The sequence below is a fragment of the Tachysurus vachellii genome, chromosome 5, assembly GCF_030014155.1.
Source record: "Tachysurus vachellii isolate PV-2020 chromosome 5, HZAU_Pvac_v1, whole genome shotgun sequence".
NCBI lineage: Eukaryota > Metazoa > Chordata > Actinopteri > Siluriformes > Bagridae > Tachysurus > Tachysurus vachellii.
The window spans coordinates 3,150,881-3,170,000 of record NC_083464.1 but is presented as its reverse complement, the minus strand read 5'-3'; the positions used below and the strand labels follow the sequence as shown (position 1 = coordinate 3,170,000).

Here is a 19,120-nt window from a genome sequence, read left to right as displayed (position 1 = left end):
GAGAGAGAGAGATAGAGAGTATTCTATAATTATAAATTAGAAAAGATAGACCACAGACATCACAGACAGACACCTAACATATGACTCTCACACACACCCACTAGCCTGCAGCTCGATACCATGCTCATCTCTTACATTAATGCAAGTGTGCAGATTATATTACTTATTCTAGACTACAGAGGAAATATGATCGTTTCACACACACACACACACACACACACACAAAATGGTTTGCCAACCGCGTACAATAACTGACTGTCTAACTGCCAGATTGTCTGTCTGACTATGATTGACAGTCTGACTTTGTGTGGATGGATGTCTATCTATCTATCTATCTATCTATCTATCTATCTATCTATCTATCTATCTATCTATCTATCTATCTATCTATCTTTCTGTCTGTCTGTCTGTCTGTCTGTCTGTCTATCTATCTATCTATCTATTTATCTGTATGTCTGTCTAACTGTATGTGTGTGTGTGTGTGTGTGTGTTTTGATATATTAAGTCTGATAATTACTAAGACTCTCTTATTCCTTCACTAATAGTTTTTTTTTTCCCTCAGGTTTGCCAAAAATGTTGGCTATAAGGAATTACCGTGGCGACCCCAACCCACAGTGTGGCCCCGCCCTGAACATCCAGCAGGGTGACATCATCGAGCTGATCCGCGCAGACCTGCACAGCTCCTGGTGGCAGGTACGAACCACAAATCTACTGATTTTAATCAATGATGTTTATCTGAACAGTGTGAAATTTTATTCATTTATCAATACCTTTTTTTTTTTTTTAACAAATATTCTGCGAACTTTGCAAACCTGGCATTTAGCTTGCTGGTTAGCTAACTGATAAATGAATGAATAAATAATTAAATTAACAAACAAACAAACAAATAAATAACTAAATGAGAATGCCATTGATTAGCAAAGTAACAGAATAAAACACCTTTGGGAACAATTACTTGAAAAAAGAAATGGCGGTTGTAAAAAGTGAATTTTTTCGAATTCTATTTAAGAGTAAAACAATTCAAATTCATTTAAACTTGAATCGTGTACAGATGTAAAATAGAGATACAGTAGTTTACAAATGAAGTACAAGGATCAGAGTGTTATATATTCAGTCGGAAACGATACGGTGTACAATACAGTAGCAGGGTACAATAAATTCTGACCACAATAAATACATAAATCACTGGCTGCTTAACAAACAGGACAAAAGAACAATACTACATAGAACAATGGCTTATAAACCCCGAACAACACACCGTCATGCAATTTGCATAGAAAAAAAACAAATGTATAATAAGTTAAGCTGGTAGATTGATAGTAAAATGTGTTTGGAGTTGCACAATAGCGGCGACACTGGGGGAGTAAAACACGTTGGCTCTTCCCAATCGATTCTGCCTATTCGAGGTAAATAACGTCGGTGTCATGCTATTGTTGGTAAATCACACACTTCAAATCAAATAAAGAGCCGTAGTGGCACGGCGGTGAATTCAGGAGCTGCAACTGGAAGCAAATGTGGAGCCAAAAAACATGTTTCAACATGGGGGGGAAAAAGAATAACGGTGTCTCTGAGACTTATTTGTAGTCACTGCATCTCTTCACTTCTCATTTACATCAACTGCGATTGAGTCGTCTTGATCCGAAAGAAAAGCAGTTGGGAAAAATCATTACATCAGGTTTTGGACACTAGCACCTTCTATTCTGGCATCGGTGTGCAGGTTGCATGCTAATGGCTGAAATAGTAATGAGGGAGCCTGAGTTTGTGTGTGTTTGTGTGTTTGTGTAGTTTTGAGAGTGACAGACTGTGTAACGTCGTCAGATGCCGCCCTCTGTCAACACTCTGTGCTGTTGATGCAAGCTGTTTGTCTCTCTGGCTCTCTGAGATAGTACACACGCCAGGATACCGCCTACTGAGTGTACACACGCGCACACACACACACAAACACACACAAATGCCTGAGTGTTTTTACCACATCGTCATACAGAAGGACACATAAACAAAGAATGATGGTGTGCATGAACGCACACACCTCCGCACACGTTGATTATAGAGTTAAATGTCTGACAAAACATTTAAAACAATGGCATGCGTCTGTTCGCGTGGCACAGCGAATCGGGCGGAGGTTTCAAACAGCCCCGGATAATTTGTTGGCACAAAAACTCTCGGACAAACAGGTTAAGCCTGGATTAAATTCAATAGAAAGGTGAAGTGCAGGTGGCATCACGCTAATTTGTGGTTATCTGTGATTGTCCGTTTCTTATTCTGGTGAAAAATCTACCCGAGGAGATTTGACAGCTGTACAGTCAACAAAAGGTTGCACAAATGGGAAATAAAACACACAATTATAAAATAGCTAATAAATAATAGACAAGCCCAAGCAGACCATTTGAATAGAAGCACATGAAAGCTATTCATCTGAATTTGCTGCTTATACACCTGTAGCATGAGCTATAAAAGAACTTGTTTCACAGGTTCTGTAGTCATGCAGTAGGCTAGTAAACATTCACGACATGCTGAATAGTACAGAATTATTGGACAAAGCTGTAAGTTCTCTACAAGTCTGTCCACAATGACAACAACTTGGTTTATCTAGTGTGACCATCTAAAGGTGTCTTCTCCCTCTGCCTAACTGTATCTGTACTTTAGGGGCTTTTTACACCTGGTCACTTCATGTGTTTTCTGTGATCCGATAGCTATCCGACGGTAAAAAGACCAGGTCTAAATGCCCTCCGAAACGTTTCAGAGACGGATATAAATCCGATGGTACAAACCCCTTCAGGAGGTGGTCTGGGACGCGTTTCAGATGAAACTGGACAGGTGTAAATGAATGTGGTTGTTCAAGCCACATACGTCAGCGCTATACTCCTCCCAAACGGAAGTACGTCACTCGCAGGTGACTCACGAGTCGTGCATCGCGCCAGAAACAAATAACACGGACGACACGCAGGCACTTATTGCTCTTTGGAGCGATGAAAGCGTCCAACAAAAGCTTTGTAAAACATATAGAAACAAAAGTATATTTAAGTACATACACCAAAGCGTGTTCCATTTCAGTTACCACGGAAATGAGGTAAAATATATTTGCATTTTGGGCGGGAGTAGAAAGATCAGATCGATATCCGATTCGCCGAGACGCGTTTATGTGGCCTAATGTAAATGGAACAGATTTAACCAATCAGATAGATATCGGATCAGAGACAACACATGAAGTGACCGGGTGTAAAAAGGCCCTTAGGCTTGGCCTGTGATGGGTAACCATCCGATAACCTAAATATGATGTCTTTTTACTCTCCTGCCATAACTTTGGTGATGCTACTTCTTGTCACTGGAGTGGTTACTTATGGAGTACTTTGGTATTTTTTTGCATTAAATGTCAATTTGTATTTTTATTTATTTTTTTTACCTTATATTGGCCTTAAAATAACATTAACCTTTTGAAGTGAAAGATGCATGCTGTTGTGGTTAGCTGCTCCAATGAGAAGTAATGGCACCCTTTTTCTTATGGTATAATCATTATCCTCATCCTAAACATGTCATCGCTGATTAGCCTGTTTGCCCTGTTATCATGGCATGATAAGATGTAGAATCCTGCAAGATTCTGGGAAATTGTGGATTATCCTGATAATACTAACAAAATAAATAGGCAAAGTTGCTTGGTAACCCTGTTACCTCATACCAGTAATGGCAATAGAATCTGAACTCCCCTTTTGCCATGGCTTGCGACCTTGTAACCATTGACAATAAACTGTCCTTTTCCTCACATTTTGCTAATGTGACCAGCTCATGTCAGTTTCTCCTCTACAACATCACAAGGATTCGACCATTTCTATGTGGCATCCTGCAATTTCTTACAGCATAGGATGTGTGTACCACTAACAACATATGTAATGATGATAATTCTACTAATTCTACTACTTTGTAAACCCTGGTTGATTGTTAAACTTGATGACTCTAGAAGCCCTGATAGTCCTTGGTGTTTGGGGACAGTAATAAATTTGGTAGATTTGATAACCATAGAATAGTCATGAGTGTGTGTGTGTGTGCCCTGTGATGGGTTGGCACTCCGTCCAGGGTGTATCCTGCCTTGATGCCCGATGACGCCTGAGATAGGCACAGGCTCCCCGTGACCTGAGGTAGTTCGGATAAGCGGTAGAAGATGAGAGAGTGAGAATAGTCATAGTATTTATTTACCCCATCTAACGATGGTAATTCTGGTTTATTTGGTACAATAAGCAAGTTCTGGTAGCCTATGGGAACTCTCATAGTTTTGGTGAAAGGCTTGGTAATATTTGGTAACTGTTGTATCTCTGACAAACGTGATACCACTGGGCAAGTCCTGGTAACTCATGTAGCTTTGGTAAACTTGATATCATTAGAAAGACCTGAAAACCTTTGGTAACTCCTGGAGCTTTGATGAATTTGACAATTTGCAAGTTATTTTAAGATTTGGTGCCCATGGTAAGTCCTTGATATCTCTGTGCATCCCTGGTAGTCATGTCAAGTCCTGGTAATCCTGGTGAACAGGACATCAATAGTAAAAAATAAAAAAACAACAGTGGAAGACTGGATATTCCCATGACAGAGTAATTATGAAATCTTTTTAACTCTATTAGCTCTGACAGCACTTTTACACCAGTGTGACTTTAAATTATGCTAGCGGTTCCTGCATAAGTCTTGAGATAGTTATTACTACATATTGCTGGTAGTTATGACAACCCTGATAACTCCTGATAACACAGAAATCTGTGATCCATCTGATCTTGTTTTGGTAGTTCTGTTAATGCTGGTATACAAGTTTATAGAAAGTCGACATGGTTTATACAAGGTGTTTCTGTTCTGTGAAAGCTCAGACATGCAAAGTTTTCCTGGTGACACTGTTATTCCTCGTATACGTGATACCAACAGAGCCTGATAACCTTCCTAGTATAGTGTCCATAGTAACCCTTATAGTTCTGTTATCCCTGATAACATCGATGACCCTGGAAACAGTATTCTACCCTCAGTAAAGGCAAAAAAAAAATGGATTGGTAGATTTAACCTAATTTTGCCCCTTGTGCTGTGTGGGTTAACAATTCTAACCTTATTCACAAGCTTACCTCAGCTGTAGAGCCAGCAGAAGAGCCCCATCGGAGAAGAGAGCTAAAACATCAGTATGATAAATGTATCACGGCCACTTAAGCATGACTTAACAAATCAAGTTATTCTGAAGAGGAGGACCGTCTGGACCACCACAAGCTTTTAGCCTCTCCCAGAAGGACCGTCTGAATAATGATTCACGGTCCAGCATTAATGGATGACAACATGGCATATCGTCGTTAGCATCAATGCTAACTGTATTCGGTTGTTATTATAGATCTTTCTGAGAAATTTGTGAGCCCATTTTCTCTTTTATTTTGAGGAAAGTTCTGGAAAGCAATCACTTCTCCATTTTGATTGTTATATCTTTATTTTTAACAGGCAAACAGGGCTTTTGTTTTAAACTTTATCTGCCACTACCTCGGTAGATTATTCCTTACAGCCTCATTTACATGACAGAAGCTGGATTCAAACGTTATTATTTACAGTAGAAGCCTGAATAGAACAGAAGTAAACAAACACGTTGTCCGTGCAGTTATTAGTCTCTAAAGACAAACAGAATGGCTTTATCACCTTAAAAAGGAGTCGTTAAGTGGAGAAATGTTGTGCATCATCTGCTTTCTCACTCTAAATGAGTAGAGCCTAATGTTTGCTGAATAATCGAGAAAAAAAAAGGAGTCGCTCGGCCAAACTTAATGTAATTATCTTGATGTCATGGTTGCAGGGCAAAGTCTTGACGACAAAGGAAGTCGGATTCTTTCCAAGCGACGCGGTGAAGCCTTGTCCGTGTGTGAGTGCCACTTCCTAATTGTTATAGTCAGTAAGCAGACTGTAGACTACATACAGGTTTGAAACACGTTATATCAGTAGGTGTATATTAATTTTCGTGCACGTTATTTTTATTTTTTTCCAGGCCAAACCTTTTGATTACTCTTCTCAACCCTGGTGAGTTTAAACAGTCCGATTTTTATACTGCATTTTATTTAAATTTTTTTTTTTTTTTTTTGCATGTTGTTTTCTGTACATCGTGGCTATGATCTTTGACCCCTGTTTGACCCGGGCAGGTTTGCAGGTGGAATGCTGCGAGTGCAGGCGGAGGCGACGCTTCTGAACAGGCAGAACAGCACGTACCTGGTGAGGCATCGAGGGCACGACAGTAACGAGTACGCCATCAGCATCAAGTGAGTCAACATGATTTACACTTCTACCGTGTGTGTGAGTGTGTGGAATGTGTGTGTGTGTATGAGCAGCGTAGCAAGAACGCTGCAGTGCGAGACTGCGAGGGAGTTTTACTAACAAAACATAAGGCTTCCTTGAGCAAAAATTTCCAGGACTTTTCTGTCATATAATGTTTGCATAAGGGTGTGTGTGCGTGTGTGCGTGTGTGTGTGTGTGCGCGTGCGTGTGTGTTGTCTTGAAAATACACTTTTTTTAAGATTGTTACACATTTAGAGGAAAACATTTTTTTAGTTTTTTTAGCTATACGCCTAATGTAGCTAACAAGGAACGGGATGTTATAGCCTCCAGTTTAGCATCACATAAACCTCATGGATGAACGTTTCAAGATCTCAGCGCTGGGAATGTTTTGTTTGAATAATTCAAATGATCCACAAGCCGACTATAACGAGGCTTTCTTTGGTTTCTGAACAACATGAAACTCTTTCACTTTTACTTTGATTTATATTGTCGTATTTATAGACCACGGTCGCTGCTTATTGATGCTAATCTTCATTTCTCACTATTTACAAACTTCTGCTGTTTATCAAGCTCAAGTCAGAAGGCTACGACTTCCTCATAGCTCTGATTGTAGATGAAGTCACTGTACAGTAGCAGCTCAGGGACTTTGAGCTATACAGCAAACAGTTCATCAAATCTAATAATACAATGATAAAAACTGTCTTACAAAAGTTAAATCAATGTATTGTTTCATGTGAATGAGCGGGTAAAATGGTTTTTACATCTTTTTGTAGCAAATTCTCAACTCTACAAGAGTAGAGAACTTTGTTGTTTGTGAACAAATGTTTAGTATGTGTTTCTTGGCCTTATTTCAGCAACTTTTCTTTTTCTTTTTTTTTTACTAACCATGCATAAACATCATTTACTTAAAAATACAAACATGTACATAAATTTTACTTACATAATATTGTAGCCCAGTTTGTGCTGAATACAGTGTTATGTGATATTAGCCATTAATATGTTTTGAAGTAACTGAAAAAAGACCAAATGTAAGAGCATGTCAGAACCTCTGCCAGTGTCACAAAATGGTCAGACCCCAGAGGGTTAAACAAAAAATATATATATTTTTATAAAACAAACAAAACAGTGTGTCGACCAGTAACACCATATCATATGGACTGTTTTTCAGTATTTTACATCTTATTGTATGTCACATTTTTGTCATTTTCTGTTTAATTAATGAATTTATTTTGACCTGTTTTATACTTATTTATTACTAATTAACTGTCTGTAAACTTCGCTCGCCTTTTGTGCTTTTTTCTCCTCGTGTAAAGACTGGAACGACAATAAAAACTATAGATTAAATCCTAAAGTTTTATTCCCACATTCCAGGTTTAACAACGACGTGAAACACATTAAGATCTTAACCAGAGACGGCTACTTCCAGATCGCAGAGAACAGAAGGTTCAGGAGCATCATGGTGAGTGGAAACCTCTAAAAAAAAAAAACTAGCATGCTAATTTTCAAACCGTTTTTCAGGATCCGATAATAATCACTTCTATAAAATATCACTAAAATATCAGGAGCATTGGTATTATATAATTATTAGATATTATGGTGAGCTTTTCTGTGAGGAGACAGAAGGAGCCTCCAGTTTCAGAGCGGTGTAACATCTTTAGGTTTTTTCTGTTGTTTTTTTTCTGTAACACGTCGACCCGCTCGCTCCGCAGGTGTCACACAAGATCCGGTAATTGATTATTTTTTCCAGAACTGCACACCATAAACAGAGAATTTACTACATGAACTGTGAAGCAAGTGTGCACTTGTGTAATGGTGGCCTAATGTTTACAGAATTTGATTCCTAACCCTAAGGTTGTGGGTTCAAGTCTCGGGCCGGCAATACCACGACTGAGGTGCCCTTGAGCAAGGCACCGAACCTCCCAACTGCTCCCCGGGCGCCGCAGCATAAATGGCTGCCCACTGCTCCGGGTGTGTGTTCATTGCTGTGTGTGTGTGTGTGTGTGTTCACTGCTGTGTGTGTGTGTGCACTTTGGATGGGTTAAACGCAGACAACGAATTCTGAGTATGGGTCACCGTACTTAGCCGTACGTCACTTCACTTTCACTTCACTTTCACTTAAGAGCGAACGATTTGCCCCCCTAGTGTCACAAATATAAATATTTCAATAAATATCTACTAATTATTTATGTTATAGGACGAGTTTTAAATGTTTAGACGTAAGACTGTATATTCATCTGTAGTGTGTGAATAAGGCAAAAAAATGCTTTCTTATATAATAACAGTCTTTTTAGTGAAGACTTTATCCAGGAATATTGAATATTCTATTAGGATTTTTATTATATTGTCCGTATTATTGTACATTTTATGCCGCCTTTATTGCCTCATCCGTTTTCCTTTTAAGAGGCTTCTCAGAGGCGGCCTTTTAACGACGTTATGTCATGCGCAGAGCGAGCCGCTTTTGTCATTTACTTCTGAAAGCACTTTTAGATTTGATTTCTCTAATACCATTTAAAGAGCGTTATTAGATTGCGAATGAGGCCGTCTTATCGAATCCCCTCATTTTTGTTCTAAGTGCGTTTTTATTTTTTTTCTCGGCTTTACCACTGAGAGCTGCTTTTATTTCAGCAGTAATCCAGGGCTGTGTCCTAAATGGCAACGCTCATTCACTGTGATGAGTAGCTGACATTACGTTCGATTAAAAGAAAATAATCCAGTTTTTTTTTAAATAGACAACGATAGTAGACTCTGACTTTTAGACCTTTGTATAAATGTGTGTGTGTGTTTGTGTGTGTGTAGGAGCTGATTGAGTACTACAAACATCACTCTCTAAAAGAAGGCTTCAGGACACTTGATACAACACTGCAGTTTGCCTACAGAGAGCCAGAGAACGGAGGGAGCAGTGAGTACACTTCCCATACGCTTCACTCTCACACTTCCCCTATACACTTCTCGTTCACCTCCCCAATACACTTCTCTCGTACACGTCTCTCATACACTTCCCCTATACACTTCCCCTATACACTTCTCTCGTACACTTCCCCTATACACTTCTCTCGTACACGTCCCCTATACACTTCTCTCGTACACTTCCCCTATACACTTCCCCTGTACACTTACCCTGTACACTTCCCCATACCCGTCTCTCATACACTTCCAATATACCCTTCTCTCATACACTTTCCCTATACACTTCCCCTATACCCTTCTCTCATACACTTCCCCTATACACTTCTCTCGTACACTTCCCCTATACACTTCTCTCGTACACTTCCCCTATACACTTCTCTCGTACACGTCCCCTATACACTTCTCTCGTACACTTCCCCTATACACTTCCCCTGTACACGTACCCTGTACACTCCCCCATACCCGTCTCTCATACACTTTCCCTATATACTTCCCCTATACCCTTCTCTCATACACTTCCCCTATACACTTCTCTCGTACACTTCCCCTATACACTTCTCTCGTACACTTCCCCTATACACTTCTCTCGTACACTTCCCCTATACACTTCCCCTGTACACTTACCCTGTACACTTCCCCATACCCGTCTCTCATACACTTCCCCTATCCCCTTCTCTCATACACTTTCCCTATACACTTCCCCTATACCCTTCTCTCATACACTTTTTCCACCTGCCCTGCACACCCTGCCTGCCCTGCACACATCCCCTATACAGTGTCTCACCTGTCACATGTCTCACCTGTCACATGTCTCACCTGTCACCACCACCATTTAGATCAATAAGAAAAGAAACAAATTTCCATCACTGAGCAACTTGATTAAAATGTATTATGTGCCGTATTCAAACGGAGACATCGGTGAAAAAACTGGACTCAAAGTGCAGCTCAGTGAGTCTTGGCTAGTCAGCATACTGTTAGCATGAAGGAGGTGGAATCTGATCTGCTGGACAGACTAAAGGACTAAAGCACCGCTGCATCGCTCGCTTTAGGTAGAGATGACATGAAGGATAAATCTGCTAAATGAGCAGGGCATTGTGGGTAATGTAGGTTACTGTTAGAAAGACGAAATCTAAACTAATTAATGTCGACTTGGAATTTAGAAAATAAATCATTTTTAAGGGGCATCTGCCACTGCTTGGCATAACTGCTTGGCATTTCAATTTTGCTTCTCATCCTCTCTTCAACTCTCTCTCTCTATTTCCATCTATCTTCTCATCTGCCTCTCTCTCTCTCTCTCTCTCTCTCTCTCTTTCTTAGCTCCATTGCTGTGCACCCTTTCTTTAGTTTCTTCTGCAGGCTGCAGCTTCGTGCCCCCCTCCTCCGACCCCTTCTGGTCAGGTAGTGTTACTGCTTCATTTCTGCCTCCATCTGCTTCTCGTTCTGCATCCATTCATCTTTCTGTGTGTGTGTGTGTGTGTGTGTGTGTGTGTGTGTGTGTGTGTGTGACATGTCTGGTCATGTCTGGTGCTTTAACAGGGTATCTATATCAGACACACTGATGTCACTACACTCTCAGGATACGAGGAGTTTTGTTCGTTAGAAACTTTTGAAGATCACGGATAAAATAAACTGCTAGATGATGTCATAGAGACCCCAGCTGACCAATCAGCAGCTTTGCATTAAACCAGCTGACGCTTTTCTTATTTTACAGAATTCACCAGAATTTAACAGACATTTTTCTGATATTTTCTTGCATATATTAATAAACACTGCTACAAATGACCAAGCGTGCTCGCGGATCATTTACTTGTAGCCACGCCCACAAAACTCATAAAAGACAAAGGTCTCGGAATCTTCCGGTAATGCAGCTCAGCCGCTGCGGCTCATCAGTGACCATAGACACACACAGTGACCTTTCCTCATCATTTTATAGGCAGCTTTACTATTATCTGCTTGATTAAATAAACTTACTGAATAAGAGACACGGTGCATTCAGTATTGTGATCCGATAGTGTGGCTTAACGTGTGCGCACACACACACACACACACACACACACACACACATAGTCTTTGAGCTCAACTGCATCAAAAGCGTGTGTAAAGCACGTGTGTCATTTTTCTCCCTTTCTTTCCTCCCTCTTGTGCTCAGTGAGAAATGGTTCTCAGTGTGAAATGCGATTAACCCGGAGAATAAAAGTGCCTCACTTTCTCAACGCTTCTGAATCTGTAATCAAAACAGCCACAGCTCTGATTGGACTCAGCCCAGATTCACCAGAATCACTCATGTGGAGTGGAAACACAGCGGCAGGCTGTCACTCACACACACACACACACACACACGCACGTACGCACACACACACTCAAACTGATTAGAAGCTCCTCGGGGATGTGCAGTTATCCATACACACTCTCTGAGGTGGAAAAGTCAGCGTAAAGATAAATAGGGAAGAAGCGATGATCTCATGAATCTGTCTGTGGCTCTGTCCCAAACCACTGGAGTCATTTCATGAAACATGCAAAAATCCACTTAATCAAGATTTCATGAAGATTTTCAGGTCTGATGACTTTTTGAATGTTGAATGTTTTATTCCCAGGTTTCTAGTCTACGTTAGCTTTCAGTATAACTACTTCTACAGTGTCCACTAGTTTTCAGTGTCCCCTAGTCTTCAGTGTCCCCTAGTCTTCAGTGTCCCCTAGTCTTTAGTATCCACTAGTTTTCAGTGTCCACTAGTTTTCAGTGTCCACTAGTTTTCAGTGTCCAACAGTCTTCAGTGTCAGCTAGCTTTTAGTACAACTCAGTCTTCAGTGTCCAACAGTCTTCAGTGTTCAACAGTCTTCAGTGTCCACTAGTTTTTAATGACCACTAGTCTTCAGTGTCCACTAGTCTTCAGTGTCCACTAGTTTTTAGTGTCCACTAGTCTTTAGTGTACACTAGTTTTCAGTGTCCAATAGCTTTATGTCCGCTAGTCTTCAGTATACACTAGTCTTCAGTGTCCACTAGCTTACAGTGTCCACTAGCTTACAGTGTCCACTAGCTTACAGTGTCCCCCAGTCTTCAGTGATCACTAGCACTCAGTATACCCTAGTATTTAGTGTCCACTAGCTTTGGGTTTCAGATTCTCAAATTTCCCAGTGTCCACTACCCTAGTTTTTAAACTCCTTTTTAGTTTCCATTTTCTACTAGTCTTTACTGTCCCATATCTCAGTGTCACTCAGTTTCCAGTGTTCACTACTCTCTAATGTCCCCTAACTCTCCTGTGTCCCCTATTCTCCGGTGTTCACTATTCTCTAATGTCCCCTAAGGCTCAAGTGTCCATTAGTATACAAGTCCCCTAGTTTCCAATGTGCCCTGTCCATTCATTTCTAGTGTCCACCAGTTTTTAGTCATTTTCAGTGTCTACTAATTTCCAGTGTCTCAGTTTCCACTAGTGTTCCAGTGTCCCAGAGTTCCCAGTTTCCCTTTGATCTCTTGTATCCTGGTGTTTTCCTTTTCCATTATCCCCTAGTCTCCAGTGTTCCCTAAACTCCAGCTTTCACTGTTGTCTTGCCTCCATTTCCCTTAGCCTCCACTGTTACCCTGGTTTCCAGTCTCACCTTGTCCTAAATATCCAAACGTCTACAATGTCCCTTCATTTCCTGTCTCTCTTTTCTATTTCCTGTCTCTGTTTTCTAGTTTTGCTCCCTAATATTGACGTGTCATCTCATGCCCTTGTCCCCTTGATTGTCCATATATATATATATATATTACTTTGTCTCTGTGTGTCTCATTATTGTACAGTAGTCATCATTGTGGTCTTGTTTTACTTCCTCTTGTTTCCGTGGTAACCAGACAAAACGTTAATGCGTATCTCTCCGTCCTGTCTCCGCCTCAGTGTTGACTCCGAAGGTGATCGGCGTGGCGACCGCTCGGTACGACTTCAGTTCTCGAGATATGAGGGAGCTGTCGCTGCAGGAAGGGGACATCGTGAGGATTTACAGCAAGTCCACAACTAACGGCTGGTGGAGGGGCGAGGTCAACGGCCGGGTGAGCGTGTGTGTGTGTGTGTGTGTGTGTGTGTGTGTGTGTGTGTGTGTGTGTGTGTGTGTGTGTGTGTGTGTGTAGAGAGAGAGAGAATTATAACTGGCTTCCAGCAGCTTATAGAATAGCACTTGATCCAGCGCATGCTATTATATTACATTTTATTATAATTTTATATCAATATTTTCTTGTAAACGCAACCTCATGAAGGAAAAAGATGCTAAATCAGAGTTAATGAAATGTGATGATCAGGATGTGGGCAATTAGATCACACTTTTAATTCTCTATCAGCATAATTATAACAGATAATAGAAATGACATTAATAATAATGGTAATAATCTCTCTCTCTCTCTCTCTCTCTCTCTCTCTCTGTTGATCAGGTGGGATGGTTTCCCTCCACGTATGTAGAAGAAGGAGAGGAGTGAAAAGCAGACCAACAAAAAGAAGTAAAAAAGACATTTTTATGTTTACATGCTGAACCGGACTGAACCATGGACTCGTCCTGAGACACGAGTTTGAACGGCGTCTCATAGAAATGTCTCAGCAGGGACACTCGGCGCTTCCCCAGAATCCTCTGCTGTCAGCAAAACAGTCACCAGTGAAGGTGTTTATGTGTGTGTGTATTACTGTGAACGATGGGAGGTAGTCAGAACCCCCACAGGTGTGTACGTCACTGTGTGTGAGTGTGTGTGTCTGTGTGTGTGTGTGTGTGTGTGTGTATCTTTGACATTGTCACTAATCAGCTGGATTTATTGTGTGGATGTTTGTGTTTTCTTTTCCTCCGATGTTGCTGCTTATCTAGTAAGGACATGTTTATCTGATTTGAGAGACAGAGAGTGAGCTGATAGAGCCACACACACACACACACACACACAGACTCTCACCTCTAGATAGTACATCCACTGCATTTTTAATCCAGTGTCCCGATAGTAGATGATTGACAGCCCATACTCCCTGCTCTTATCTGACCCACTTTCCAGACACCAGAACCCCCAGCCAGTCCATTTCAGCTCAAAACTGAAATACAGATTTAGAATAAATTATATTTTGACACCAGGTTTCACAGTCGTGTTACAGACGAGACTAAAAACACAACAGATCGTAAAGGGCATTTTGCCGATATTTATTTATCTCGTTCGTTCAGCGATCTGGCTTGTGCGTCTCACAGCACGGCTGTAGTGTGGAGTTGATGCCACTAGATGGCACCAGCATTAATGGATTAATAAACCGTCTCACATCCCTCCATCACATCATAGCACAGCACTTTGCAGCCCTTAAAAAACTTTAACATTCTCTCTTCGGCTTCTCCAAGTTGCCTTGTATGCTAAATCCTCATTCCACTCACTGTCCACGTGGATTAGCGACATTCCCGAACATTCCAGAACAAGGAACACTACCGGACATTCCATAGCAATGATTTAGATTGCAAAAGTGCTTTGAAGTCTTTATCAATGAAAACACTGGTTCACTAGCTTACAGACTTATAATAAAAGAAGAAGGTCTTCACCTGTCGTTTGAAGATGGCTCAGCTGTTCGGACATCTCGGAAGTGCCAGAACAGAAAGAGTCTTGCTGTATACTTCCCTCTTACCTTAATCTATATTTTTGCTAGAACATTCCAGACAACCAACCCATTCTTAATCCTCCCAAAATACAGAATCGAACATATATATCGTCACTATCGGGCGGAAACCTCGTATGTCCAAATTTGGTCAATTTCATATTTTTTCACATATCGATGCTATTGGTCAGTCCCCACGTGGGTCTGTTATTTTTACAAGTTATTAACCAATCTAAAGTCTTGAAAATAGCTTGAGTGCAAATCTCATAACTCCATTGGACACTTCAACTGTCCACCTCTTCCTCACTCCGTGGGAGAGCTTCACGGCATATTTCTCCTCAAGAAGAGTCGCAACGAATCAACACGTCTTCTGAGGTAAATGTCTTCAAAACACTGGGCTCAAAGAAAAAAAAATCTTGACCCCCGCTAGTTCTGGTGCTCGTCTGAGGACAGGAATTTAGCGCAAGACAATCCACTGCAACGCGGACTAAACCCTGTGCACTGCAGATAAGGTACGGCGTTTTTTTAATTTCCTGAAAGATAACGGTTTTGGAGATACGAGGATTCCGTCCGACAGCGACGATATGGAACATTATAGAAAACCAAATCCATTCAGAAACATACCTACGAAGACGTTTGCTAGAACTTCAGAGAAGAGCAACCCATTCTTAAACATGCTAGGATCCTTAGCTGACCCAAAACAATCTAAAAACAACTAAAACAATCCAGAATTCCGATCTGTCCTAAAAACATTCCAAAACGGCTACTAAATCTTAGATGTTCGAAAACAATGGACCGTCTTGATCCAAATCATCTACTTAAACGTTGGTCTTAAACATTCCAGCACATTGACCCGTCCTTCAATATTCCAGAATATCCAAGTATTTCTCCTTCTGAGGTAAAAAGCTGTGTTACTTCATTTGCCTCACCTGATTATCCCTGAGCTAAGGGCTTCGTTTCACTAACTGAACGCTTCGTTTGGTTTCTCACTCACGCAGCCTCTAAAAACAAAGGCATTGGTTAAATGCAGAGGAATCAGAATCATGCCGTCGTTATCTATTTCTGAACATCATTGTAGCACAACAATGTTATTTGACATATATATAATAATCTGTGCTGTATATGTGTTACACCGACCATTCGTTTGGACCGTCCTCGTCTCCTCAGCTACGCCTATGATGAACTGTGATAAGAGTTCCTATCTACCCACAATCCCATGCTTCTATATGTCAATCTGTCATTTCAGACATGTCAGTGCATGGATCTCTCTCTCTCTCTCTCTCTCTCTCTCTCTAACTTGTGTGACCTTCCCACTGTGTGAAGATGTTTAGAAGCCGATAATATCCTCCCACGGGACCGCTGAATAGATAAACATTATGTAGTCATCCCATGTTCAATGCTGCATGTTTTCTTTTTTTTCTTTTTCTCGTGATTATAAATTTGTAACCTTTTAACCAACCCGTTAGAGCTACTAACAGCACCACAAAGCTGTAGATGTCTATAAAGGACCTTGAATATTCTTTCGGTACTTTTACAACTGTTGTTCACCGAAGCCAAAGACCTGTGTGTGTGGGTGTGTGTGTGTGTGTGTGTTAATGAGAGCCACAGTGGCCTGTGCAATCCTGAATTACTGCTGTGTTATACTGTACATATGTAGATAATGCACAATAAAGTTATATTGCTTGTTTTTATCTGATGTTTGCTTCTTGTCTCTACTGTTAGACATCTTTAATCATTTCAGCTAGCTTAGATCCAGTAGGGAAACTGATCTATCAGGGATTTTCTGTTTAAGCACCTTCAGTGAAACTAAGATTAGGTTTAGGATTGTTAAACCAGTCATAATGATTTATTGCTTCATTAATATCTGCTCATTGGTGGTCCATTGAGGGTGTGGAAGGGGGGCCAATACTTTAAGCAGTGCAACGTGACTGCTGTGTCGTGCTTTTATAGGGAAATAATAAGGTTGGTTATTTGCAAAATAACAGCACATTTCTTTTTATTATACAGCAATTTTTAAAGCTTATAAAGTCTAATTTTATAATTTTAACCCATTTATAGTTCTATTTAATGCTGTGAATATATGCAGCTATAAACAGAATAAACCCCAGAGACTCCTCTAGTGAATGACAAATAAAGGTCTCCTTGAATCCATGTTTTATGTGGACCACCCACCGTACACTGACTTGTGAATGAGCTGTTGCTATAGAAACAATGGCATATATTAGCACATGCTGATTAAATTGAACCTGTGCTACTGTCAGATCTGTTGTTAAAGAAAATCGATCAATGCCTTCTGACCAATCAGAATCAAAATTAAATAACTAATAGTGGAAAATTCTGTGAAAAAGGGACGAAAAACAGCCTTATGAAATTGACCTGTGTCAGTGTGGACGAGGGTAAAAAGCGATGCCCCTCCCCTCGTTAGGCTTCCAGGTCGTCGACGTTCAGACAGAGAGTATAAAGTTCAGGGACGAGCTCAATTTTCTAAGAGACTGAAGAGAATGCATTATTTTTTTCTAAAGAACAGAACAGAACATGTCTGAGGTGGAGGTATAGTTGAAGCAGCTGAACAAGCACACAAAAGATCCAAGAAAAATTTAAACTAAAAGACACCTTGGAAGGGATTTTTGATCTGACAGGAAATTGAAGTGAAGCTCATCTCAGATGCACTTTTCTCCTGAAAATCTGAAAATAGTTTCAGTGCAGAATCATTTTGTTATTTTGGTTCCATCCATTTTTCTGAAGCACTTATCCTGTGCAGTGTCACATGGAGCCTGGAGTCTGTCCTGGGGACTCGGGGCACAAGGTGGGGGGCATGCTGTAAAAAGTGCCAACCCATCACAGGGAACAATCTCACTCTCTCTCTCACACACACACACACACACACACACACACACTACAGATAATTTAGAGATGCTAATCAGCATACAACTCATGTCTTTAGATTGGAGAAGGAAACAGGAGTGCTCAGAGGAAACCCCTCAAAAGCACAGCAAAAACAGGGAAAATCCATCCCCAGAGGCGCAAGGTAAATGTGCTAGCCATGCTCACTCACTCACTCACTCATTTTCTACCGCTTATCCGAACTACCTCGGGTCACGGGGAGCCTGTGACTATCTCAGGCGTCATTGGGCATCAAGGCAGGATACACCCTGGACGGAGTGCCAACCCATCGCAGGGCACACACACTCTCATTCACTCACGCAATCACACACTACAGACAATATTCCAGAGATGCCAGTCAACCTACCATGCATGTCTTTGGACCGGGGGAGAAAACCGGAGTACCCGGAGGAAACCCCCGAGGCACCTCATGCAAACTCCACACACACAAGGCGGAGGCGGGAATCGAACCCCCAACCCTGGTGGTGTGAGGCAAACGTGCTAACCACTAAGCCACCGTGCCCCCTGCTAGCCATGCCAATGTTATTAAATGTTTTTTGGTACTTGGAGACCTGCGATGGGTTGGCACTCCGTCCAGTGTGTATCCTGCCTTGATGCCCGATGACGCCTGAGATAGGCAAAGGCTCCCCGTGACCTGAGGTAATTCGGATAAGCGGTAGAAAATGAATGAATGAATGAATGGTACTTGGAGACAGTATATTACATACTGTAGCATTAAACCATAAGGGGCATCATAGAACATTTTATTTAGCTTTGTTTATTTTGGTTTCTGCCTTAATTTGCTATGATATATACAGGAAATTCCTGCCTACTGACTGGTGTGTTGGATTTTTAGTTCGTTCTTTTCCATGAATCCCTGAGTCTAGGACTTTACTAGTCATGGTGAGGTAACAGCATAACAAGCCAAACATTTAACTAACATACAAGAAAGGAATCGGACAGCTCTTTAGGTTTGTAAATTATTCGATAAAAGGGCATTAACATGGCATCTAGGTCATGGCACGAAGACCAGGGTGTCAGGACTCTGCCTGGACTTTGGCCATGTGCCTTTTGTTTATGTTTTCATGTTCACGTGTCTGCCCCGCCCTTGTCTTTTCTGCCCCGCCTCTGCACTCCTGTCCCTCATGTTAATCAATTATTTGTGTTATTTAGTTGAGCCGCGTTGCATTGTGCAGCGCGGAATCCTTTTGTCTATTGTCTCCTGTCGTCGTCATGTCCGGTTATGTCTGTGTCCTGGTTCGTGTGTATTTCAGTTATTAAATTCCCTGTTTTTGTTAAGCTGTCCTGCATTTGGGTCCGTTTTTATCCCGCGTTCGCTGACAGAAGGATTCCGCCAGACCAGGACCCAGCAGGACAGCTTTAGCCTGGACCGGCCGTTTGGGAGCATTTTTTATTTTTTTTCCCCTGGACTTTGCGGGTTTTGGTGACATCGGTCCGCATTTTTCCGGTGGGGGACG

At 41.2% G+C, this 19,120-nt stretch overlaps 1 protein-coding gene across 1 annotated transcript in view; it reads left to right on the top strand.

Moving 5' to 3' along the window:
- Positions 1–16,450, top strand: part of LOC132845510 (guanine nucleotide exchange factor VAV3) — a 75,482-nt gene extending 59,032 nt beyond the window's left edge. Inside the window, exons 20-27 of the mRNA XM_060869522.1 lie at positions 563–693; positions 5,801–5,866; positions 5,990–6,021; positions 6,141–6,257; positions 7,645–7,732; positions 9,070–9,172; positions 13,053–13,204; positions 13,580–16,450. Coding sequence (XP_060725505.1) covers positions 563–693; positions 5,801–5,866; positions 5,990–6,021; positions 6,141–6,257; positions 7,645–7,732; positions 9,070–9,172; positions 13,053–13,204; positions 13,580–13,624 — 734 coding nt within the window. The 3' untranslated portion in view covers positions 13,625–16,450. The remainder of the gene's footprint in view (positions 1–562; positions 694–5,800; positions 5,867–5,989; positions 6,022–6,140; positions 6,258–7,644; positions 7,733–9,069; positions 9,173–13,052; positions 13,205–13,579) is intronic.
- Positions 16,451–19,120: the final 2,670 nt, after the last annotated feature.